The sequence below is a fragment of the Barbus barbus genome, assembly GCF_936440315.1.
Source record: "Barbus barbus genome assembly, chromosome: 26".
Taxonomy (NCBI): Eukaryota; Metazoa; Chordata; class Actinopteri; order Cypriniformes; family Cyprinidae; genus Barbus; species Barbus barbus.
In genome coordinates this window covers 368,027-395,964 of record NC_136754.1, presented here as the reverse complement: position 1 = coordinate 395,964, position 27,938 = coordinate 368,027, and the positions used below count along the sequence as shown (strand labels likewise).

Genomic DNA, 27,938 nt, shown 5'->3' with positions numbered 1-27,938 from the left:
ATGGAACTCACGATGGAAAACATGCACGGCGTCGCGCCGCACGCGCAAGCGGGGGACCTGATGAATTCCTCGCACGGCAGAACCTCGTCGGCTTCCCACCGGAGCTTGGTTACCCACGGGCGCTCGGCGATGGTGTCCAGCATGGCTTCGATCCTGGAGGGCGCCGGTGAGTACCGGAGCGACCCCGCGCTGTCGGGCCACCTGCATCCCGCTATGACCATGTGCGAGTCGGGCATGGGTTTGTCCAATACTTACACCACCCTCACGCCGCTTCAGCACCTGCCACCTATATCTACAGTCTCGGATAAGTTCCACCACGCGCATCCGCATTCGCATCACCACGCCGCGCACCAGCGCCTCTCCACCGGCAACGTCAGCGGGAGTTTCACGCTCATGCGCGACGACCGCGGCCTGGCGTCCATGGGCAACTTATACAGCCACTATCCCAAAGAGATGTCCGGCATGGGCCAGCCGTTATCCCCGCTCTCCAACGGCCTCGGGTCTCTGCACAACTCCCAACATGCGCTGTCTGCCTACGGGCCAAGTGCGCATCTCTCCAACGACAAGATGCTCTCTCCAAGCGGCTTTGAGTCCCACGCGGCGATGCTTTCCCGGAGCGAGGAGCATCTTGCGCGGAGTTTAGGCGGCCACGGGCACGGCATGATCTCTAATCTCAACGGGATGCACCCACACAGCCACCTGCACTCGCAGGCGAACGGATCCATGCTGGCGGACAGAGAGCGGCACGGCGGCGGAGGCGCACAGAGCGGCGGATCGGGGCAGGTGGAGGAGATCAACACCAAGGAGGTGGCGCAGAGGATCACGGCTGAGCTCAAGCGATACAGCATACCTCAAGCCATCTTCGCTCAGAGGATCTTGTGTCGGTCGCAGGGGACTCTGTCGGATCTGCTGCGCAACCCAAAGCCCTGGAGTAAACTCAAGTCCGGCCGCGAGACTTTCAGACGCATGTGGAAATGGTTACAGGAACCAGAGTTTCAGAGGATGTCCGCGTTGAGGCTTGCAGGTAAGTCATCATCACCTTCACATGCCCAGGATTTAGGAAATTTAATTTGGAAAAACGGTACACATTTTATACTCTTAAAATGCATGCGTATGATGAGGACATTGGATTTTACGCACTCACTGTGTGTAGGCAAATGAGCTCATTGATTAAAAGGACGCGTTGTTTAAACGTTCCAAACAAACTATAACGCGCAAATATGGTATAGCAACGTTTACTGAAAATGTGGAGCTTTCTTAAGAAACTGCACTGTAAAAAGTAACCTGCAATTATTACCTTAAACCAATTTCTAACTGATTTAACACATACAAATAGTTTTATTGGTGTAATGTATATAGGTTGGTTAAATAATGTTTTTGACTTGAATAAAACCAGTTAATATGAATTACCATTTTTAGGCTATACCCTTTTATGTCTAGATCTATACCTGGAAATTACTGTAACCTGTTTTATATACTTTTAACCTATTTTATAAATCTATATATAAACTATATTTGAACCTTTTTTAAACAATATATTTATGCCTACTTTAACCTGTTTTATAATAATGGTTCCAAAAGCAGGGTTTGACAGAAGCGAAACTTTCTGAAACCTTTCAGAGAATCGTTCTTAAAAGAATGTTTTTCTTACAGTGTAAAGAACCTTTTAATAATCTAAAGAACCTTTTCCACTATCACTCTTAAGAATGAAGGCTTCAAAGGGGGTTTTCACGTCAATGCCATAGAAGAACCAATTTTGGTTCCTTAAGATCCTTTCAGTGAACCATATTTCATTAGTGTTAAGAACATTTTAATAATCTAAGGAAACTAGAAAGGCTGGATATTAAAGATCAGTTATTTCTAAGAGTGCATAACAAAAAGATAAACTGTCTAGAAATAGCCCAAACTAGAATTAGCTTCTGTATATGGCAGGTTTGTACCAAAATATTAATATCTGGCAAAACAACAATGCTTAAGTTTCTTTAGTTCAATTCAGAAGCTTTTGTTTTCCAAACACGGTCTTTTATGGAAACCTAAATATATAATTTAACACAAGAACCCATCTGGTGATCTTCAGAACAGTTTTTTACGTAAAAGTGACTTTCTGAGGCACAAATACACATTACATCACATCTTCATCATGAGGGCAAATACACAAGTAAATGTGCTCAAGCCATTTCAAGAAGACAGTTTAGCATTATAATAACGTCTTATCGGCAAAGGGCCATTTTAAAGGGTTCCTTAACTTGTTTTCACATCTTATTTATAGTTCAATTGATACTCATTCAGTACCTGCCAATTTCTTTGTGTTGGAGTTTAAGGTTCTTTAGTAGCCTACAAATTCGAAATGGAACCTAAAAATGCCATTTAACAGTAAAAAGGCCACTGATTTTAACACAAGCCAAAGAACCCTCGTCTGGTGCGATTTAGAGCCATTTTTCTTAAGAGAGACGCCTTGGCTTTAAAGAGTGCCCCGGACTGGATGACCATCAAACATTAGAGAACGATTTGCTGTCAGAGGCTGATAAGGGGATGGAGAGACGACAGATGGAGATCGCCGCTCGCGGGATTTCTCGCAAATGCTCACATTTGTGTGTTTTTCCTGGGTGTCCCTCGTCTTCGGGGTCCATTTGATACCGGGTTCAGAAAGCGGCGGAGCGTGACCTCCAGCTGATCGATAGCCAGTTTCCCAGCGTCCCTTTGAAACGGAGCTCAGATCAATGCTCGATTCGGACCTGAGAGGCGGCTAAGAGCGCTTTGTTTAAACGCGATGATTATGCGTCGGTTTCCACGCGTGCGTGACGCGGCTGGATGTGCATGCGTCTGAGGGGGACATTGGATTTTACGCACTCACTGAGTAGGCAAATGGTCTCATTGATTAAAAGACGCGTTGATTAAAACGTTCCAGAAAAATTATAACGTGCAAATATATGACAGCAACGTTTACTGGAAATGTGGAGTTTAATAAACACATAAGAATAGCTGCATTGGTATAAATTAATGTATATAAGTTGGTTAAATAATATTTTTGAGTTGAATAAAACCAGTTATTATAAATGTTATAATTTGTAGGTTACCTTTTTAAGTCTAGATTTACCTGTAAATTACTGTAATTGGTGTAACCTGTTTTATATATGCTTTAACCTATTTTATAAATATATATACACTACATTTGAACATTTTAAACCTATATATACAATATTTATGCCTACTTTAACCTATTTTTATATGTTTTATAATATCAAAATATTATGTTAAAAAATATAAATTATATTATTTATCTTATATTACTATTGTTACGTTGTTGTTACTTTCTGTCTGACCTAAGATGACCCAAATACAGTGCAATAAAAAATTATAAATATATTTTATATATAATATTTTATTTATTTAGATTTTTAGGCCATTTGACAGTAATATTTTGACACTGATCTCTGCAAGATCATAATAATGCATGAAAGTGGTTACTGAGATGAAATAAAAAAATGGTAGTGCAACTCTGTGCACACAAATTTAATTAAATTGCATGAAAAAGGTGTTTACACATGCAGAGATCTCAGCAATAAACACACAAATAGAAAGAAACTCTTTCAATACTCACAGAAAACAGCAAGTTTGGAGTAAAGAGCCTAATAAAAGCTAAAGTGTGGTATAGCATTAGAGCTGTGAAATACTCCACCACATCTATTCATCATATTGATATTCCAAATGTATTAGTTCCTAATCAATAGGTATTCTTCGTTCAGCTTTTGGGGGGTGTGTGGACTGAGGCCCATGAGACGCGTGTGGTTAGAGAGGGCAGCATTAGTGACCTGCGCCTGGACACATGTCCAATCTGTGTGCATTTGAATGTCTAATGGATCACTTGGCAACTGTGATTAATTGCTGTTCAGCACAACTAAGACATCCTTCCTCTCTCTCTCTCTCTGAGGTTATTCTGACTAACACAGCATTCAGATCAGCATCAGAGGCATGTTAGTCATCTCTTACTCATCTATTCACAAAAATATACTTCCTGAACATCTACATGCAAGAAATAAAAACAGTCTTTCTTTAATATCTCAGTTATAGAAAATGCCCTGTAATCATTTTCACATTTTCATAACCAGACTTATTATACATTATGTATGCATATAAAATTCCTAAAATCTGTTGTTTTTTACCTTTATAATACAATGAAAACCACCTTAAGAACACAAATGGTGAAGAGTAAGTCACAACGAATCAAAGTTCACCACAACTTTTCCACAAGCTGAAATAAACAGGTGCGCAGTATCATACACACAAACACAAAGCAATAAAACAATGTAATACACATTAATTTCACAACATAAAAACCTACATAACTGATAATTAGAAAAGTAATTGTATCAGTGAAAAACCCTCAAATGTGAAGAGTCACACAGAGGATTCTGGGAATGTCCATTTATGGGTTTTCACTTTGTAAATTGTAATTGTAAAATTACATGTAATGTCCCATTAGATCTATTACAGTTCTTCACCATATAAAGGAACTTACCATTAATCAATTAACAGTCTTTTAGCGTTAAAATAACAATAATTTTGTTTTAGAAGAGAGAGCAATAATGTCTGCAATCAAACATCATTGAATTTCAGGTTTAAAGCAGCAATAAGATTTTCTTCAGGGGGGTTGAGTAAGAACTCATTACACATGCTTTGAAATGAGCAGCTAGTTTCTGCAAGGCTTTGGTGTGGTTTCAGCTCAGATATCTGTGTGTTTGTGTGCTGTATTATGTTCAGTCTGTTGAGGTCTGCGGTCTGAAACGACCAGAGAGAGTCGTCAGCCATTTTGACACACGCTACTATGACCGGCCACTCCACTGTCTGTCTGTCTCTCACACTCACACACACACACACACACACACACACACACACATGTTGGTTTTTGGGACTCTCCATAGGCGTAATGGTTTTTATACTGAACAAACTGTGTGTGCTATTGCCCTACACCAACCCTACACCTAAACTTAGCCCTCACAGGAGACTTTGTGCATTTTTAGATTTTCAAAAAAACACCATTTAGTATGTTTTTAAGCCTTTTGAATTACGGGGACATAGACAGTGTCCTCATAAACCACCTTCATATTGTAATACCTCTGTCATACCCATGTCATTATACAAATTTGTGTCCTCATAAACCACATAAACATGCACACACACACACACACACACACACACACACACACACACACACACACACACTCTAAATGTTTAAAAATTAATATAGATAGGTCAATGCTGATGATATCATGTATTTGCACTGGATTAACATTTAATGCACAAAAATCCTTAAAAGACATGGATATGTTTGTGAAAAAAAATGAATATGGAGGGAAAATATTTGATGCAGAAACAATTTTTCCTTAGAAATTGCTAGTAAATTTCATAAAAAAATTACGGTACAAAGAAATGGCAAGAAACAGATTCAATTAAATGTGAAATTTTCAATTAGTATTTTATTGAAAAACATACTCCAACCATCTTTGTTTCATTTACAACTTTTAAAAATCATTTTTTTTATTGTGATATTCTTGGTTTAAAAATTAATATGAAACCAAAAGATGATGGTAACAGGTTTAACATTTAACTGGACTAACATTTAATGCACAAATATCTTTAATAAATGTGCAAATGTTTAGTTTTTTTACGGAATACCTCAGACAATAAATTTGTTGTAGAAAGAATTTTTATTCAGAAATTGCTAGCAAATGTAAGTAACACATTGAACTAAATGTTAAATTTTGAAGTAGAAAGCCTAAAATAGTATTGTCTTGTAAAATGTACAACAATAATAATTTTTAGTGTTTTTGCTCCATAAAAAATAAATAAAAATGAGAATATTAGTGGCCAAAAATTATTTCTCGTCCTTATAAAGGAAACCATAAACAGCCGAGGTCTAAGCATTTTATGTTCTGCAAACACTTTACAAGTGCAGAGATATTGATGCTCTGGAGGCTTCGGTAAATCCATCTTGTGCTGTGAAAACATCAATTGAGAATAAGCCTCTAATAGCGCTTTTTCACGGACACAGAGGGGGACTTTGGGCTGTTTAATAACACACGAGAACACAGTCGTGTTACTCTCTGTGCTTAAAGAGAGGGAATCAGAGACACGGCAGGAGACCAGAGCTAGTGAAGGACACTCAAGTCAAATGCACAGCAGAAATACACATCACACATCTAAATCAACCCATAGTGTGAAAATACTGCATATGAAAACAGTGACACATCAGGTAGAAACAACTATATATAACATTAACATTAGTTAATGCACTGTGAACTAGCATGAAATGTAATTGAGCTCATTGCTCAATATGATTAATATTGCTCAAACAAATATATTGCTCATTGTTAGTTAATGCATTCATTAATGTAAACAAATGAGACCTTATTGTAAAGTGTTACTGATATCCATAATGTTGTATAATGCACACGTTGTATTGCACTTTATATTTTAATAACCACACTCATTATGCTTCGTCATACTTAATTATTTAGAACTTTAAAGAGCATACTGAAAGAAAACCCATGCAGAAATTGCTAGTAAAGTTCACAAATAACAAAGAAACAGTAATGCATTATAATAAACAATGCAACTTTAAAAAATAAAAGTAATGCATTGAATGAAACATGAAATTTTGAAAGAGAAAAACTGTATTTTCTTGTAAAACACTCCAATAATCTTTGTTTTATTTACAATTTTAAAAGATATATTTTTTTACGGTGTAATGCATGAATAATATAACAAAATTTAAAGAGTTAAAGAGTTAAAGAGTATTTTAATGCATTACACATGCATTTTAAAGGGTTTTTACAATTATGTACAACTAATTTTATGTATACTTCAGGTCATCATGAATGCATTTATAATGCATTATGATAGAATATGTTCACTAATGATTTCATTAAATCTTTATATGCATTTTACATGAACAGAAATGGGAACAGAGAGCGATTTTCACGTTTTATACGCAGATTATCAAACACAGCATTAGTAAACTGTTCCTAAAGAAAGCACAGATGATAAAATTGCATAAAATAATGCATTTTCTTATAGTTTAGAGTGCATAGAGAGCAACCTAAAAATCATTTCAGTGATTCCCAAAGGAAAGCAGCCGGACACTGAAATAAAACTGATTCTATATTTACATTAGATTTCTGCGCTTTAATAGTTTCATCATTTGACTTTTAGTAAAGAATTTGATTGATTCTTTCAGATCTTTCCAACACGATTAGCAACAATATAAGCACAAACTTCTCTAAATCACAAATGCTATTGTAAGCGCTGATTTCTACAGCACAAGAAACAATCCATATAAGTGACAGAGCATTAGCAGAAGCCGGCCTTCAATAGCAAACGTCTCTCATAAAGCAGCTATAAATGTAGAAACATTAATGACATTTTGTACTGCCTCTTATAAAGCAAAAGCAGCTCGTCTGTTGTATTTAAAGCAGATCGTAAACGCTCAAAGCTGATGAGGACGGAGACTGTAGGGAGAACAGAATGCTAGTATACTACACACCTTACTGTACACTAGGATGCAAAATAGTATGCAAGTGCAACCACTTCAGTTGGTATGCCATATATATATATCTCTACATTGAACATTGAATGAAATGGCATTCAGTTATCCGTTATAAATGAGTAAAATCAAAAAGGAAGGGCCAAATGTGAATGTTTACATATACATTCACCATATATTTTCTGGTTTATTCATCAAACTAAAAAAGGATTGATATATTGAGTATATTATTGAATACTGAAAATAAAATTAAGTCGATCCATGCAGAGTTATCATTGTTAACTATTAAATAATAAAATTAAAAAAATTTAATTTAAAATTTAAAAACTTAAAGTACTAATATAACTAAAATAAAAAATATTTTAGTATCTCTAAAATTTTATTATAGTTTTCGTTAATATTTTGAACCAGTTTTTATTTTTTTATTTTCCATTTTCCATTTAATTTGTTTGTTTGTTTTTTTTGCTGTGTGTTTTTGTTATTTTTACTAGGTTTTTTTTTTATCTCTGCATAGTTTTTATTATAATAGTACATGAAATGAAACTATTAACTAGCTGAATTTTTTATATTTTTATTTTATTTCAACATCTATTTTATTTCAAGTAATGATTTTGGTTTAATTTTAGTTTCAGTTTTAGTTCTAGAAAAACCCTGAAACTGATAAATAAATAAAAAAAATATAAAATTATAAAGACCTGCTAAAAAAATAGATAAACTACTTAAAATCCAATAAAATTGCATTTAAAGGGAAAACAGAAAATATCAAAATAAAATCTAATTCAAAATATTAACAAAAACTATTGCATTTGGGTTGCATTTTGGGATACGGTACTCTATTTAGCATGCTGTGGCATACTACACATTTTGCCAAGATTTGCATACTAGTACTCATGCTCAAAAATAGTAAGTGTACAGTGAAATAATGACCAGTATTTGGCCATGTTGAGATTCAGTCAATGAAAAACCTGTATTGTTCAACCATCAATATTAGTATTCAATTCTGATCCCAAACCAGTGCTTGGTGAATTTTGCATAGCAACACATGACCACATTAACCAGCCAATAAAAACCCTGTGCTATTGTGAGAAATGCTTGATTTTCCAAGTCTGAAGCATCTCATCTGAATGTCTCTCCTGATGACTGAACTGTGAACGTCAGCAGATGTGTGTCTCTCTCGTTCACGTATGTTAGGCTGCCGCGGCACGTATGAGAGATCAATAACGGCCCACCATCCCCCTCTTCTCTTCTCTCCTCTCCGTCCTTTCTCTCTTTCTCTGCAACACATCACAAAAAAATGACCCTCCATCCATTATGACTGCCACGCCGCTATTGGATTAGAACATTCACAGCAGCAGAAATTCACCGCCGACAGACGCGAGCTGAATAACAGATGATATCTGAACGTTAAAGTTTCATCTCTGAGCTTCACAAACCTCACTGTGCATTAATTATGTGAGAATATCTACTGGGCACTGCAAAATCTGCATCTTTTAGTGTGTTTTAAATTCAGGTTGTAGTTCTAATTAAATACACAATACCACTACTGTCATATTAGCAAATCACAGCAATGCAGAAGAACTGATGATTTGTTACATCGCAGCGTTCATCCCTCACATTAATGCCAATAAGATACTGATTTACTGTTTTACATTCGCATTTCCATAAATAAAAGTTAAAAATAATGAACTTGGTGAATTTTCTCTATAGGTTTATCATTGTATAAAAAGGTTTTATATAGTATTTCCTCCTAACATCAATATTTTACATAATATTATTACATTTCCTTAGGATACAGTAATATTTACACTATGAACTTATTCCATTTGAGTTCACAAATGATCCTATTTCTTAGTATTAAATGGATTATTAAAATTAAATTAAACAAGCATGTGGAAAAGGCCTCCTAATCATCAACCTTTTACATATTATCATTTAATTTACCTTACAATACAGTAATATTTGAGTATTGTGAACATCCATTCGAAAATTATAATATTTTTGGCCTCCAAATCATCAATAGTTTACATATTATTATTTGTTTATAATTTAGCACCAGCTACCACAACTATTCATTGAGGAAAAACAAGTGAAAAATAGGAAACGTAAATAAATAAAGATATATAATAAAGATTCTAACTAAATCTGGTCTCACTTCATTAAAATTCTTTTCAGAAAATGCACATTAAAAGTAAAGAGTCCTAGAGGAGTTCAGACCATCATCATCCATCAAAATATGCTTCCAAAATATTGGTCTCAACATAATATTTAATTTCCCTCACAGTACAGTACTGTGATACTGTAGATGTTATGAGATGGTAGTACAGATTGATTATCATATTCATGCACTATTTGGTACTTGGTACTCCAAAGTTACTCAAGAAGTACCATGATATTACCATGGTACATGTCCAAAAAAACCCAAAAGGTCAAACAGCATTGCTCGCTTTGCCAAAGGTTCTTTTGCGTTACTGTTAATTTTGAATAATTAATTCTTAAATAAAATGTCCTAAAAATTGCATTTGATTAATAAAATCACCCAAAATATGTTCATATATGGCAAAAAAAAATTAAATGAGATGTACTCAATAGCATTTGATTAATAAAACCCATCAGAAATATATTCACATATGATTAAATAAAATAAAAAATGTCCTTGTAAGAGTATTGATTTATTAAAACACCCAAAATATTCACATATCATTAAATACATTTAAAATAAAATGTCCTCATAATCAGTAACCAGTAAAATGTCCTCATAATCACAATCAGTAACCAGTTCTCAACTCCACACACACAGGACCTCCATTCAACCACATCCACCGCTCTAACTCCCATCTTCTCCTTCTGTCCCCTCACCGAGGCAGAAGTATCCAAACTTCTCCTCTCCAGCCATCCTACAACATGTCCTCTCGACCCAATCCCCTCACACCTTCTCCAAACAATCTCTCCCACACTCTTACCGGCACTCACACACATTATCAACACATCTCTCCTCACAGGCATCTTCCCCACAGCATTCAAGAAGGCTCGGGTAACCCCACTGCTCAAAAAACCTACATTAAACACTTCTCTTTTAGAAAATTACAGACCTGTCTCTCTCTTTCCATTTGTAGCGAAAACACTCGAACAAGTTGTCTTCAACCAGCTCTCACTGTTTCTTTCACAGTACAACAAACTGGATGCTAAACAGTCAGGCTTCAGGAGTGGCCATTCAACAGAGACTGTGCTACTCTCAGTCACTGAAGCCCTGCGAATTGCAAAGGCTGATTACAAATCATCAGTCCTCATTCTGCTGGATCTTTCTGCTGCTTTTGACACTGTCAATCATCAGATTCTCCTGTCTACCCTCTCATCACTGGACATCACTGGGATTCCACTTCGCTGGTTTGAATCCTATCTCACTGGTAGGTCTTTCAGGGTGGCCTGGGGAGGGGAGGTATCCAAACCACATCAACTGGTCACTGGAGTTCCTCAGGGATCGGTTCTTGGACCCTTCCTCTTCTCCACATACACTACATCGCTGGGTCCCATCATACATGCACATGGCTTCTCCTATCACTGCTACGCCGATGACACACAGCTCTATCTCTCTTTTCAACCAGATGACCCAACGGTAGATTAACGGATCTCAGGCTGCCTGGCGGACATCTCGGCATGGATGAAAGAACATCACCTACAGCTCAACCTGGCAAAGACGGAGCTTCTTGTCTTCCCTGCTACTCCGACTCTACAGCATGACTTCACGATTCAGTTAGGATCCATCAATGATTACCCCATCAACTTCAGTCAGAAATCTTGGTGTAATCTTTGATGACCAGCTGACCTTCAAAGAGCACATTGCAAAGACTGCTCGATCCTGCAGGTTTGCACTACACAACATCAGAAAGATCAGGCCCTTTCTGACAAAGCATGCTGCACAACTTCTTGTCCAGGCCCTTGTCGTTTCCAGGCTGGACTACTGCAATGCTCTTCTGGCTGGAATCTGCCATCAAACACAATCAAACCTCTACAAATGATTCAGAATGCAGCGGCACGACTGATCTTCAACGAGCCCAAAAGAGCCCATGTTACACCTCTCTTCATCTCCTTGCACTGGCTACCAGTGGCAGCTCGCATCAAGCTTAAGACACTGATGCTTGCATACAGAACTACCACAGGCTCAGCACCCTCCTACTTCCACTCACTATTACGAATCTACATCCCCTCCAGAAGTTTGAGATCTGCTAGTGAGCGACGCCTTGTGGTACCATCACAGAGAGGCTCAAAATCACTCTCCAGAACATTCTCGTTCACCATTCCTGGCTGGTGGAATAATCTTCCCACCCCTATCTGGAACGCCGGATCCCTGTCAACCTTCAAGCAACAACTGAAAACTCATCTCTTTCGGCAGTACTTGACTTCATCCTAAACTAAAACAAAAACAAAAACAAAATCTTTCCCTCTATCTTTCTCTCCTTCCCTTACTAGCTTGTACTTATTTGAACAATGACTGAGACTTGGTGTTACAACCACTTCCTCTGTCTGATTGCCTCTTCAAGATGAATCGCTTCTTGTATTCCCCAATTGTAAGTCGCTTTGGATAAAAGCGTCTGCCAAATGACTAAATGTAAATGTAAATGTAATAAGAGCATCTGATTCGTAAAAACAGCCCAATATATTCACATATCGTTAAATAAATTAATAAGACCACGCTAATATATTCTCATATAATTAATTTAAATAAAAAAGAGGATTTGATAATAAAACCATCCAAATATTCACATACGATAAAAAAAAAAAAAAAAAAATGAATCACAAGAGCACTTAATTAAAAAAAAAATCCACAAAAAATTAAATAATATGATTAAATCAAATTTAATAAAATAAAACAATATTAAAATATTGTTAAATAAATCTGATTATTATATGTGAATATATTTGGGGTGGTTTTATTAAATATAATAAAATAAAACGTCCTTATAAGAGCACTTGACATAAAACACCCCAAATATATTCACGTATGATTATGATGCAACAAATGATGAAATAAATACTAAAACTGTCATTTTATCAGTATATGATCAGTAACTTACAAACCAGTTTTGTAGGCAGTTTTATATTGACATCACACCGACTGAAGCTCACACACACTACAAAAGAATCCAAAACAAAATAGTATTTTTCTTTCTCATCTCTCTCCACAAAAGTGTGGAAATGACGGTTAGCGTGTTTTAGAGGAGCGCGAGATCTTCAAATATGAAGCAGATGATGTCTGACATGAAAGCAGATGCGGAGGTGATTCGGCCATTGATTGAGGGTGGGAGAGAAGCGGAGGATGGAGGCGAGTTGCTGAAATGATCGATCGGGGCTTTAATAATTGATAAGCGGGAGGGGAGGGATACGTGAAGCTGCGTAACAGACTCAGTTCTTGGTTAGCAAAGTAAAACGTGCCATGAATACTCACATAGACATTAACTCTGAGGTGACCAAAGGCACAATGGATTCGAGAAGAGAAAGGAAAACCTGGAGCAAGAATCGTGATGCTCCACTGATTATCATTTGAGCCTGTCAGCAAATACAAGTGAGATCTGAAGGTGGAAGATGAGCTTGCATTGTGTTCACTCAAAATAACACCATTTATCCTGCGTGTATGCATCTGATTAATAAAACCAGCACAAATATATTCACATAAGATTCAATACATCGGATTAAAAAAAACAAACAAACACTCAAATATATTTAAATGTGATGCAATAAAAGTATGTCCTCATAAGAGCATTTGACTAAGAAAAAATCCATTAAATATATTCAGATATCATTAAATCAAATCAGCATTTGATCAATAAAAACACTCCAAATATATGCAGATATCATTAAATACAATTTAAAAAACGTCCCTGTAAGACCATTTGATTAATAACAAAACAAAAAATACACAAAAAAAATTCACATATCAGTAAATAAATTTGATAAATGGTAGATTTATAAAAATAAAAATAAAAAGTCCTTATATAAGCAATTGATTAATAAAAACACCCCAAACATATTTACATATATTTAAACAAATTTGATTAATTATATATAAATATATTTTGTATGGTTTAATTGTTACGTGTCTGTTTCTGTTCAGTTTGGTTTTGCCCATATTTGGTTTTCCTGTTTTAGTTCCTGTCCTAGTTTTGTTAATCAATGATCGTCTTCACCTGTGTTAGATTAATTATCTTGTTTCCTTATTTGCCCGATCCCTTTATAAATCCTGAGTTTTCCCTTAATCCTTTGTCCGATCTTAAGTTAGTTTAATGTCAAGTGTGAGTTGATGCCGTTAAATAAAGAATACTCCTTTTTGTTTACTCCTTGGTCGTGCGCCATTTTTACTACAACCACCCGACCGTAACAGAAGATCGGACCACAACCGAATAATGGACTGCACTTACCTGCCTCCCGAGGATGAACTGCTCCAGATGTCTCAGGACGGCCGCCCCATTGAAGATTATGTAGAGGATTTCCTCTGGCTCTCCCACTACGTACCGTGGACGGATGAGACACTTAAGACCGTCTTCTGGGGCGGTCTGGATAACTACCTGTTCCTCCGAGCGCCACCTGCCACTACCCCGGGCTCCCTACAACAATACCTGGATTATGTACTTCGCCTCGCGGGTTCAACTTTTACTGTAGAGGAGGTTCCTGCCGTCCAGCCACCGCCCGCGGCAATGAAGACTCCGCCGCACGTGAAACAAATGTCCGCGCTGCAAGAGCGCCCTCAAGTGTCCACGCTGCAAGAGCGCCCTTCTGCGTCTCCGCTGGTCCCGTCCAGCTCTCCTTCATCTCCGCTGGTATTGTCCAGCTCCGCGCCTCCCGTGCACCCTCAAATGTCCATGCTGCAAGAGCGCCCTCAAGAGTCCGCGCTTCAAAAGCGCCCTCCTGTGTTCACGCTGGTTCCGTCCAGCCCTCCTGAGTTCCCGCTGGTTCCGTCCAGCCCTCCTGAGTTCCCGCTGGTTCCGTCCAGCCCTCCTGAGTTCCCGCTGGTTCCGTCCAGCCCTCCTGAGTTCCCGCTGGTTCCGACCAGCCCTCCTGAGTTCCCGCTGGTTCCGTCCAGCCCTCCTGAGTTCCCGCTGGTTCCGTCCAGCCCTCCTGAGTTCCCGCTGGTTCCGTCCAGCCCTCCTGAGTTCCCGCTGGTTCCGTCCAGCCCTCCTCAGTTCCCGCTGGTTCCGTCCAGCCCTCCTGAGTTCCCGCTGGTTCCGTCCAGCCCTCCTGAGTTCCCGCTGGTCCTGTCCAGCTCTTCTGCGTCTCTGCTGTTCCCGTCCAGCTCTCCTTCGTCTCCGCTGGTTCTGTCCAGCTCCGCGCCTCCCGAGCGCCCTCAAATGTCAGCGCTGCAAGAGCGCCCCCAAGTGTCCGCTCCTCCAGAGCGCCCCCAACAGTCCGCTCCTCCAGAGCGCCCCCAAGAGTCTGCTCCTCCAGTGTGGCCCCTAGTGGGGAACATCCCAAAACAATTTTTTTGAGGGGGCCATATAGTCTCTGCCTGTGTGGCCGGGCCAAGGGCCAAGGCCACTGAGCTCCCTGATTCACCTTGGGCTCCCAAAAAAATAATACCGCCATGGCCATCCAAGTTCCCTGACCCGCCATGGCGTCCCGAGTCTCCTGATCCGCCATGGCCTCTCGTATCTCCTGATCCGCCATGGCCTCCCGAGTCTCCAGTCCCGCCATGGCCTCCCGAGTCTCCAGTCCCACCATGGCCTCCCGTGTCTCCTGATCCGCCATGGCTTCCTGAGTCTCCTGATCCGCCAGGGCTCCCCGAGTCTCCTGTCCCGCCATGGAGGCTTCCCTTGTCTCCTCCCTGTCCTGGCCCTGCTCCAGCCTCCAGGGCGCCGCCCCCCGCCCGCGATGTCATTGCTACGGCGCGGGACGCGCCTTCCGGGAGGGGGAGATAACTGTTACGTGTCTGTTTCTGTTCAGTTTGGTTTTGCCCATATTTGGTTCTTCCTGTTTTAGTTCCTGTCCTAGTTTTGTTAATCAGTGATCGTCTTCACCTGTGTTAGATTAATTATCTTGTTTCCTTGTTTGCCCGATCCCTGAGTTGTCCCTTAGTCCTTTGTCCGATCTTAAGTTAGTTTAATGTCAAGTGTGAGTTGATGCCGTTAAATAAAGAATACTCCTTTTTGTTTACTCCTTTGTCGTGCGCCTTTTTTACTACAACCACCCGACCGTAACATTAATCAAATGAAATTAAATAGTGTCTTTATAAGATCATTTGATTAATAAAAACATCCCCAAAATATTCACATATCATTAAATAAATATAAGAAATCTTACGTGAATATAACTGGGAAGGTTTTATAAAATATGATTAAATAAAATGTCCACATAAGAGCATTTGATTCACAAAAACACCCCAAAAATATTCTGACTTAAAAAAAACTTGACTAATAAAAGTGCTCAAATATATTCATAAATAAAATGAAATGTCATCATAAAGAGAATATAGAGTTGAGGTTCAAAATCTAATTTAAACCCAGAAACAGACCAAGTTTTGGGATTGCAAAACACTTTAAACCATTTAACAGTGTCTTTGATCATGTGATTCTTTATACTAAGGGTCAGACTTCCCATTGAAGCTCAAGATGCTCTTTTGATCATGCTGGAGAACAAGATCATCAGGCTATGTTTGCCGCTGCCATTAAAGCAACAGATACAAAATACACATGTACATATTAAGATGCATTTTCATTATAAATTCAATTTGTCGTGCAAAAAAAGTATGAACAATGCAAAACAGGTGCATTTGCACTAGTGCTCTTAGATATTTGGTGTCATTGTCCAGGTGTGTGTTAAAGGTGAAAACACCCAGGTGTGAATGTGTGCATGAACACACGGCGGTCTGGTCACATGTTTAAACGCTTCTACCTGTGCATATGCAGGAAACTGTGGTGTGTGTGTGAGATTGGGTTATAGAGTGCGTCTGCGCTACACATTGTTAAGGCTTATCTGACTTGCTCTGAATCTGTATTGATTTCCTTTCCCCTGCTCGCTCCCTGCATCTCTGGGGCTCTCGCCAGCGGCAGCAGCCGCAGCCAGCAGAGCAACACACACACACACAAGGTTGCGCAGACCCCCTCCCTGCAACACCTCAAGCTTTCCCATCAACAGATCTGTCTCTGAATCACACACAAACACATGCACAAACACACACACAAACAAACAAACAAACACACACACACACACAAACAAACACACACACACACACACACACACACACATACACACATATATACACACACACACACACACACACACTCACACTCTCTCACACACACACACACACACACACACACACACACACACGTATGACAGTCTGTGGGAGATGAAGAACATACTAACACAACAGAGCTGTGTTCAGAATAGTATACTATTTCTATATATATCTATATCTATATATTATCTATATAATCTAAATAAATTTTTTATAAATGTATAAATTTTATAAATTTTTTAATCTTATTTTAATTCACATTATAACATTATATATAATTTTTGTATTTAGCATTGTATTATATATATATATATATTGTAAACGTACAGAATCTCTCACTGGGGCTGTACCTTTTTAAAAGGTACTAATTTAGACACTAATATGCATTTTTTAAAGCACTAATATATACCTTTAAGGTCCTAATATGCACCCTTTTAAGGATAAATAAAGTACAGAAGTGTCCCTTTGGAAAAGGTAGCACCCCAGTGACAGCTTTTGTACCTTTATTTCTGAGAGTGTGTGTAAACACAATTATGCCAATAAATTACTTTAAATTGAATATGTGAATGACCTACTGCATTTGCCTATGTGCATGTGCAGTAAACAAGCACAGTACATTGTGATGTGGCATATTGTTGCATAACGCATTCTGTTCCACATACTGTTTTTAAGCAATTGCAAACATACTGGAATATACTCCTCATGTCACCTGCTCTCAAACACACATCATGAACACATTTATCAGGGTTCATTTCAGTGCAGAAACACTTCTACCACTCCGCCATTGGCTGGACAATCAGATAGTCCCGCCCCCAAAAAGAGACTGACAGGAACTCAAACAAACAGATCAATGTTCTGAAAGCATCAGTGTTTCACTCTTCAGACGTCAAACTACCAATCACTGACTTACAGTGAACATTAAACTGATGCAAACAAAACATTTCAGCTTCTAATACAATTATTATTAATAGGACATATCTATGCGTCTCATATTTGTCTTTTAGCATCACATAATCAAGGATCAGTACAGAGTATATAAAATGCATTAGAAACTAGCAATGCAAACCTTGTGTGTACATACATTATTTACAGTTGGGGAAAACAGCTGACCTCAAATGCAAATTCAGTCTGACAAATGGACACTTAAAACACTTGAAAACGATCTAAACATGATGCAAATAATGTTTTTATACTCTAAAAATGTGTTTAATTTGAACAGTCTATGGCATGTAATCCTTTAGGTGTGTGTTTGTGTGTGTGTGTGTGTGAAATGTTAGCGACCGAAACACACTCAAGAATAACACACATACATACAACACAGGGTTAATTTAAGATCTGCAAGTGATGGTTTGCTCATGCAATGACTTCTTGGCTTTCAGATCAATCAAACTGTCTATGAATGGCGTTTAATTGAGCTGCTGGGGATGGATCTGGTCTGTCAGATGTTTGTCCACTGAGAAATTGATTTTGGAGACCAGTTAGGAAAGCCGCAAGACAAAGACGAACTCATTCTGACCTGGACAAAGAGAAAACCTCACTTATATTAAGCTACACCGGCCTTAAACGCCAAACTCTCTCGCTGTTATAGTTCATATTATCTTTGGGCCTTGTGTGAGATTTTATCAAGTTTTAATGTAATGGACATGATGTATTTTAATATGAATGTGATTATACTGAAGCATTGTACATACTTTTATATTCAGCACATTAAGGCTAAAATAAAAAGATATAAATATGAAAATATGAACCTCTATATTAAGATGTTAGAAGCAATAATAAGGGAAGTACTTTTCTACATGTTATATATAAAAAAAAAGATTTCTATGCACGATATAAAGCAGTGGATTGATTGATTATTTATTTATTTATAATTCATTTTTAAAATAATAACTGGCATTGGAAAAAAGAAGCTCAAACACACACACACACACACACACACACACACACACACACACACACTCACACACACACACACACACACAGTTACTGAGGTCAAACTCCGTTTCAGTCGCATATGAGATGCTATAATAAATTCTCGACATGTTGTTTTGAATTATTCGAGCATTTCCACAAAGCAAATATTGACTTCTGTCTGCATTCGTAAAAGTGCTATTTAATATCTAAAACAAGCTTTACAAATATTCATTATTCTGAGGTGTTTGAGAATAGATGAGGCAGCCTGCATTTAAAAATATCTATGCTTTATAATTCGAATAATATAATTTGTTGTTATTATTTATCATTATTATTTTATTAACTGGTTGACAAACTATTAATATTCCATTTTTAAACATGATTTTAATTTCTGTAAAAGGCCTGCCGGGTCGTCAGATAACTCGTTTTTTCTTCATTTCACAGAAAACCACTTGTCATTTTTATTTTATTTATTTTTTATTGACCAATACCTATTTTTTAAACTGTTACTTCCATTTAAATTTCATTATTTACTAATCGCACGTGCTGATATTACAGACCTTTAATAACAAACGCACATTCACTAATAAATGAATGTTTATATGAGTGTAGAAACGTTAACGTTTTTTATACGACATGGAAAATAACGAAAAGTCGAAAAAAAAAAAGTATTTTAATTTGTGCTGCTGGCAGAAAAACAAAGAACAGATTTGTGTGGCGTGTGTGTACGACATGATGTTAAACACACACACACAAATAAAAATGGAATTAAAAGATCCGCTTTAAGCTTTATATTGTTGTCAAACGCTCATTGTCTCGATGAGGAACATTGACATCCACTCAAAACCAGCACAGCTTCATTTTACCTTCGCTCACACTGAACTCTTGAAATAAAATAAAAACATTTATCAAGGGATTCTACAGAATTTTGACGTTTTATTTATTTTATTATAGCATGTAATCACATCAAATAAGATCCTACGGGATAAAGTAGAGTACATTTACAATTAGCCTATTATTCAATTCAGAATTTAACCAGTGAACAATTCACCAGAGGAAACTTGGTTTACGTATTATGATTTTAAAAACCCACTAGCATTGCTTGGCCAAGAAAAACTGTTGCAGTGATATTTTAAGCAGCAGAAATGAGCCGCATTGATTAAATATGGTCCATCTATAAACTCGCAGCAGCAGCAGAATGTAATGGGTGTGTGTTGTTGATCTGGTTTGTGTTGACTGGGCTTTGATTGACATGACTGTTTCTCGCCAGCAGTAGCCCGGCCCGCGCGGGAGAGGGTTCGTTTCACCGCACCCAAAAACAGAACCGCCCCGCTCAAGCCATCGATCCCGAGCCGAGCTGTTAGCGGCCTGGTGCGGTTAGTTATCGATCCCGCCCCCCGCCCTCTCCGCCACGCCCACACGCACACACAGACCACACCCACCTCAGCAGACAGCATGTTCACATATGTACAATAACTGTGATGTTCATTTAATTGACTTTTTGTGGTTCAAGACTACGGAACATTTACAAAAGGATTTATTTTGCACAAATGCTATAGCCTATAACCCGATCTCATGTATGTGCGTTTTCATGGCACGATTTTTTGCACAGTTATATGCAGAAATTGACTTTGGCTTGTATATGCAATGGTTAGGTTTAGGGGTGTGGGATAGGTGCATGTTAGACTATAGCTATGCCAAAATGCGTATCATATGCAGGCCAACATAGTGCGTATTATAAGCACGCAAAAACTGCGTATTATAAGCACGCAAAAGTCAGTAGCACGCAAAATACTGATTCTGAATCGATTATAATCCAATCTCCAACCTCAGTTTCATTACAGAAGCAACCCACCTTTTTGCATTAGTCTGTTGAACACAAGAAGCATCCTCACAATTTTACACATCTCAAACGACTGGTCAATTCAGCAAATGTTTTTTTTTAAGCAACAATATGTTATACTCACTAGAAAGCTCGCTTAGAAGAAGAATTGTGTAGTGCTTTAGTTAAAGGGTTAAGCAAAACAATACGAGATTGTGATGAGTAGATTAGACTATCTCCTTGATGGATATTGATTTAGGCAACTCTCATATTCTTTCAAAAAACTGCCTTTTGAACTCAGAACATAGCAAATATAAATAAAAGGACAAACTGCAGCAGTTTATATTCATCCATCTGAGTGATAAGATATCAATATCAGCGTTTACCATTGGATTACAAAACTAAACAGACGCTGCCCATTAAAATGTCATCTGCAAACATCACACACACACACACACACACACACACACACACACACACACACACACAAACTTCCCGTATTGAATGTCTTTTCTGTGATTATGCGACTTCTTTCACATGAGCTACAGTCAATATGGATAATTTTCTTATTTTATCAAAGCGGGTTTATAGTCTTGATGTCACAGACAACCCTCAATGTGCTGTTTAACATATTTTAGCGTATGCAATTATTTAAATATGGTTCCTAATTCTGATGCAATCGACTCTGATTTATTGCAACTGGCATTCAAATGGAATAACAGTAAAAAAACAAAAATGTTCAGCATATTATGTCTGTATTAAGGGGCTCCCACACACTGCACTGTATATTATTATTGAGCTGGAGATGCAGCGATATCAAGCCTGGCACGAGCGCTGCTGTGTGACCTATATATTAAATACATGCCTCATGAAAAGATTTTAAAGCAAAGGTCAATCGATTCCTGAACTATTCATTTGTAAGAAAACGGATTAAAAATGAAGCAACTGAATGCGGTTGTCATAAAAAACGACAATAAAAAGGGTTATATACTGTCTAAAAGGGTTTATATGCTGTAACTCATTTGAACATGGAGGAGAGGTCATTTCTTTGCATTTAGAGATATTATTTAGGCTTTGCAACCAGATCCGCTTTGATTAGGTTAATTGTGTATCCGCAGAGAAACGTTATTTGGTTCGTTTGTTGGCCTGAGAGATGAAATGCATCTGTATTGTCTAAAATAAAGAATTTTCCCGATCGGTTTCAGCGTAACTCCTTTCATCTTAACAGATAGGCTAACTATTAACATACTCTGCTTTGTAGTCTGAACATGCATGAATTGCGTTCATTCGCTAATGGTGCACGCTTGAGATCTGAATAAACCGTGCGTGAAATTATAGTCTTGGCCGTTTCCCCAGTGTTTTAGGTATATGCATTCTCTAGCAAGGGAAAGTTGTGTCTACTCGCCCGTTGCAGTCTTCTGTTTTCCACAGAGGCACTGTAAGTAATCCGCGTGGTTTATGCGCAACATCCAAAGACAAATTAAGCCAGAAGACAGTTCTGTATTAGGGAAAGGGCTTCTCATTTTCTGCCAGAAATCCCACCTGTATTATTCTAAATGGCGGCTTTAGACAAGCCAATGACATCAAACATGATTGTCTCGAGGTCTGTCCGCACGCACGTGCACTCGACGTTTAATTGAATGCATGCGACTGGATGAACGGATATTTAATTGCAGACTCATTTCCGTTCTGTGTTACACTTGCTCTGGCGTTTTATTATTCTTGTGGCACTTTGTTTAATGCTTCCTATTTTTTATTCTCATATATGCATTTGCTAAATAAACAGGCCTACATGTAGCTAAATATTGAGTGAATAATAGCAACTTTAGAAGGATCAGCCTCTATTTTGAATGTCTCTTGAATTCTGAAATCATTCAGGTTCAAAATAGTAGAAATTTTATTTTCCATCTTAAAACACATTTAAGTGCAACCAGATAAACACATGTTAGGCCATTATCATGAATGTATGAATAAATGAATAAAGCAAGCAAGAAATACTCTCGGTAGGACTGTATAGTTAATGTACTGAGTGTTTTGAACATATCTGCTGGTTGAATGTTAAAGTGCGTCTAATGCGCCAGGTAGAATCTGCGTCTTTCTTCTTTCTGTCTGCGCTCTGCTGTTGCCCTAAAAGCTGCAATGATCGATTTTGCTCTGTTTTCTCTTGCGCACGTGGTCCAGTAATCAGGGCCCCTTCCCAGGCGATCGATCCGTATTGATCCCCCACGGAGCGCATGACACCGGGTGGAGGCTGGTGGGAAAGAGCCGAAGTGATGCTCGATACAGAAACAGGAGACAATCGGACAAAAGAGCTCTAAATATGGGTCAGAGAAGAGGGAGAGTCCTCATCAAATACTGCGCTATATCGTATTTTCCGTCATTTGAGCGTTAGTCACCTCTCCATATATGATTTGTTGAAGCAGATGAATCTGTTTTGTCTTCACATCTGTCCAGCAAAGACAGCCATGATTTTTATGAATCAAAATACAGCTCTTGTAATTTGAACAAACCCTAACCTAAAATATACAGAATGTTTCTAAACGTTTCTCAATATCGATTAAGTGATGTATACCTATATAAATAATTTAAATGATACAGTGTGTATTAGTTCTACTAGTCTATTACATAGATACATAGATAGAACAATAAAATGTTAGATAGATAGATAGATAGATAGATAGATAGATAGATAGATAGATAGATAGATAGATAGATAGATAGATAGATAGATAGATAGGAGCCAGATGATAGATAGATAGATAGATAGATAGATAGATAGATAGATAGATAGATAGATAGATAGATAGATAGAACAATAAAATGTTAGATAGATAGATAGATAGATAGATAGATAGATAGATAGATAGATAGATAGATAGATAGATAGATAGATAGATAGATAGATAGATAGATAGATAGATAGATAGATAGATAGGAGCCAGATGATAGATAGATAGATAGATAGATAGATAGATAGATAGATAGATAGATAGATAGATAGATAGATAGATAGATAGATAGATAGATAGGCGGATAGATAGATAGATAGATAGATAGATAGATAGATAGATAGATAGATAGATAGATAGATAGATAGATAGATAGATAGATAGATAGATAGATAGATAGATAGATAGATAGATAGATAGATAGATAGATAGGCGGATAGATAGATAGACGGACAGATAGATAGATAGATAGATAGATAGATAGATAGATAGATAGATAGATAGATAGATAGATAGATAGATAGATAGATAGATAGATAGATAGATAGATAGATAGATAGGCGGATAGATAGATAGATAGATAGATAGATAGATAGATAGATAGATAGATAGATAGATAGATAGATAGATAGATAGATAGATAGATAGATAGATAGATAGATAGATAGATAGATAGATAGATAGGCGGATAGATAGATAGACGGACAGATAGATAGACGGACAGATAGATAGATAGACAGATAGATAGATAGATAGATAGATAGATAGATAGATAGATAGATAGATAGATAGATAGATAGATAGATAGATAGATAGATAGATAGATAGATAGGCGGATAGATAGATAGATAGATAGATAGATAGATAGATAGATAGATAGATAGATAGATAGATAGATAGATAGATAGATAGATAGGCGGATAGATAGATAGACGGACAGATAGATAGATAGATAGATAGATAGATAGATAGATAGATAGATAGATAGATAGATAGATAGATAGGCGGATAGATAGATAGGCGGATAGATAGATAGGCGGATAGATAGATAGATAGATAGATAGATAGATAGATAGATAGATAGATAGATAGATAGATAGATAGATAGATAGATAGATAGATAGATAGATAGATAGATAGATAGATAGATAGATAGATAGATGGACAGACGGATAGAAAGATAGATGGATAGATGGATAGATAGATAGATAGATAGATAGATAGATAGATAGATAGATAGATAGATAGATAGATAGATAGATAGATAGATAGATGGATGGATGGATGGATGGATGGATGGATGGATGGATGGATGGATGGATGGATGGATGGATGGATGGACGGACGGACGGACGGACTCGCTCCAAAAAAAAAATCTAAAGGTGATAGAGCATTTATGGTTGTGGCTCCCAAATTGTGGAATAGTCTTCCACTTCATATTCGGCAGGCTCCATCCTTAGAAGTTTTTAAGTCTCAGTTGAAAACTCATCTTTTTACATTAGCTTTCGGAGAGGAAAGACTTTCGTAGAGGAACTACTTTTTCTTTTTTTTCTTTTTTCTCTTTTCTCTGTGGGTTGGTTCTTTTTAAGTGGTTTTATTTTTTAAATTATGATTGACTTTTTTTGTATGTTTTCTTTTAAATTGTGAAGCACTTTGGGCAATAAAATTGCGTTAAAATGTGCTATATAAATAAATAAAAGTTGAAAGTTGAAGTTGAAGTTGATTCTGCATGTTGGTGTGTGTTTTATTGGTGTATGTGTACAGTATAACAGTGTGTGTGTGTGTGTGTGTGGTGTGTGTGGTGGTGTGCGGTGGTATATGAATATGATGGATGAGTGAGCTGCAGCTTTAGACGGCAGCAGTAAACAGATTTGACTGTGTAGGGTAGATCGATTGGCTCATGGCTCTCTGTAATTAGACATACAGCGCTTGGCCTGGCATCAGCCTCCTCAGCACAATCTCACTGAGGGAACCCTCACCGCAAGAGTGTGTGTGTGTGCCTGTGTGTGTGTGTGTGTATGTGTGTGTGTGTGAGAGAGAGAGAAATACAGACATATGCAAGAGAAGGAATCGTAGAATTATACAGTAAGAATCATAGAGGGATGTTCTGAACATTAGCAGATGATAAGGTTTGTTTTAATGAATAATAACAGGCAGGACTGTGAAACGCTGACATAATGATTTTGTTGCGCAGACAGATTGTCCTGCTCTCTGTGGTGCTTGTTGCTAAAAGCGGAAAGTACTTGGGCTTTTTGTCGTATCGTCTGCAGTGTTTTATAGAGTCAGCTGTGAGTACGAACACATGAATGTAAATCCTCTGGATGACTGCAAACAGCTCGCAGAGGCAGACTGGATTTTGCCTGAGGGTTCTCAAACATGAGTCCCACTACACACACACACACACACACACACACACACACACACACACACACACACACACACACACAGAGTGTCGCTGAACATTGTTTTTTTGCTACACTACAACAAATATATTGTTCAAATACATGTCAAAAGCACATTAAATGCATCGACCTGCAAAATGCACACTCTTAAAAAACTCTAAAGGTTCTTTATGGTGGAAAAGGTTCTTTAGATTATTAAAATGTTCTTCACACTAATAAAAATGGTTCTCTTTAGAACTGTTCACTGAAAGGTTCTTTGGGGAACCTAAATGTTTTTTCTATAAAACCCCCCATTTGCAACCTTTATTTTTAAGAGTGTAACGTAGATTTAACGCAGTAATTTAGGCTTCACTGTCTGAAATGTTTTATTATTTGCTGTGTATTGCACATTTTGGCATATCTGGGGACAGTATGCATGCAATATACTTCAGAAATTATAAGAGAAGTAAGTGTGCAATTCTGAACAAATGATTATTCTGATGATGTCAAATGATGTCACTTCCTGTGCATTATGCCATTTAAAGTGGCAGTTCTATTGTTTTGGGGTTTATAAGCTCAGAGACATAAACTGTTCAGATAAATCAAAATTATTTTTTAATATATCAACATTTATACCCAGCTAAAAGGGAACATTCTCAAAACATTCTGACGAGTTATGAACAAATGTTCTTCCAGTAATATTATTCAAAGAACATTTATTCAAAGTCTCTGGTCTTTAATAAAGTTCTCAAAACGTTAGCATAAAATGATCATTTATACATCATTCATGAAACATATTTTTTGAAAGTTTAGATGCTTGCCTGCTATTTTTTGTTACTTCTTGTTTCAGAACGTTCAGAAACATTCAAAAGTAACATTTCTATAATGTTTGCAAAATGATACAATGGAATGTTCCCTTAACATTCAAATAACCAATAAAAAAACATTAATGAAATGTTTGTTTAAAGTTCTTTGGTCTTTAATAACGTTCTCAAAACATTAGCACATTTTAGTTGGACGCTCATCTAATGTTTTTTAAATGTTACTATGTGTTTCAAAATGTTCAGGGAACATTCAAAAGTAACATTCCTATAGAAAATTATAAAATGCAATGTTTGCATAACCAAAAAAAAAAAAAAAAAACTGGATGATTTGAATGTTTCGAGAACATTCAGAAAAAAAAGTTTTTATAAAATATTTTTGTTAGCTGGATATAAATTGATATAGTGTGAAGAGAAAAAACATTTCTAATCAATCATGGTGTAGAGCTGTCAAATGATTAATCGCATCCAAAAGTTTTTGTTCACATAATATATGCGTGCACTGTGTATATTTATTATGTATATATAAATACACACACATACAGTATATATTTTGAAAATATTTACATTTACAGATAAATATATTTAATATTTAAACATAACATATTTTTCTTAAATATTAACATGCATGTGTGTGTATTTATATATACATAATAAATATACACAGTACACACACATATATTATGTGAACAAAAACTTTTATTAATCACAATTAATCGTTTGACAGCTCTAGGTGTTAAGATATTTGCCTAACTATAGAATAGTATTTATACAGAAATAGTATTTCTACCTAACTATATGTATATAGTGCTTTACAATATTTTTTTTGTTTACTACACTGAAAAAAATGATACTTTTGTGAAAAATGATACTACATTTTTTTTAAGGTAAGTGGTTGCAAACAATTTATTTGAGCTACATTTACATACAAAATGTTGAAAGTTAGTCAAGTAAATGTGTTTATTTAAATGTAGCTAAAATAAATTGATTGCAACCACTTACCTTAATTTTATTTTTAGCAAATAAAAAAAAAAAATTTCAGTGTAAGTTTGCAATCAATTCTGAACACTAGCAGACAGAAATAGTACTCTATTGAATGACTCCTGGTTTCACGGATTCCTTTATCAGCTTTCTACAGGTTGCATGATTTTATGGACGTCGAATTCTTGTATTTTCACTCCTCTCTTTCTCTGTGTCTCCTCCTGGCAGCCTGCAAGAGAAAGGAACAGGAGCAGCACAAAGACAGAAACATGGTGCCCAAGAAGCAGCGTCTGGTCTTCACCGACCTGCAGCGGCGAACGCTCATCGCCATCTTCAAGGAGAACAAGCGGCCCAGCAAAGAGATGCAGATCACCATCTCGCAGCAGCTGGGCCTGGAGCACTCCACCGTCAGCAACTTCTTCATGAATGCACGCCGAAGATGCATGGATCGCTGGCAAGACGAGCATGCGGTCAGTCCCGGGCAGCCCGGCACCTCGGCGACCACTTTCTCCAAGGCTTGA

The 27,938-nt window shown here is 37.3% G+C and overlaps 1 protein-coding gene across 1 annotated transcript; it reads left to right on the top strand.

Annotated features, from left to right (window-relative positions):
* LOC306846335 (one cut domain family member 2-like) lies at positions 1-27,938 on the top strand (the record flags this gene model as incomplete). Its single annotated transcript, XM_079379645.1, has 2 exons — positions 1-1,024; positions 27,646-27,938. 2 exons carry the CDS (start codon positions 1-3, stop codon positions 27,936-27,938), a joined length of 1,317 nt encoding a protein of 438 aa, XP_079235771.1.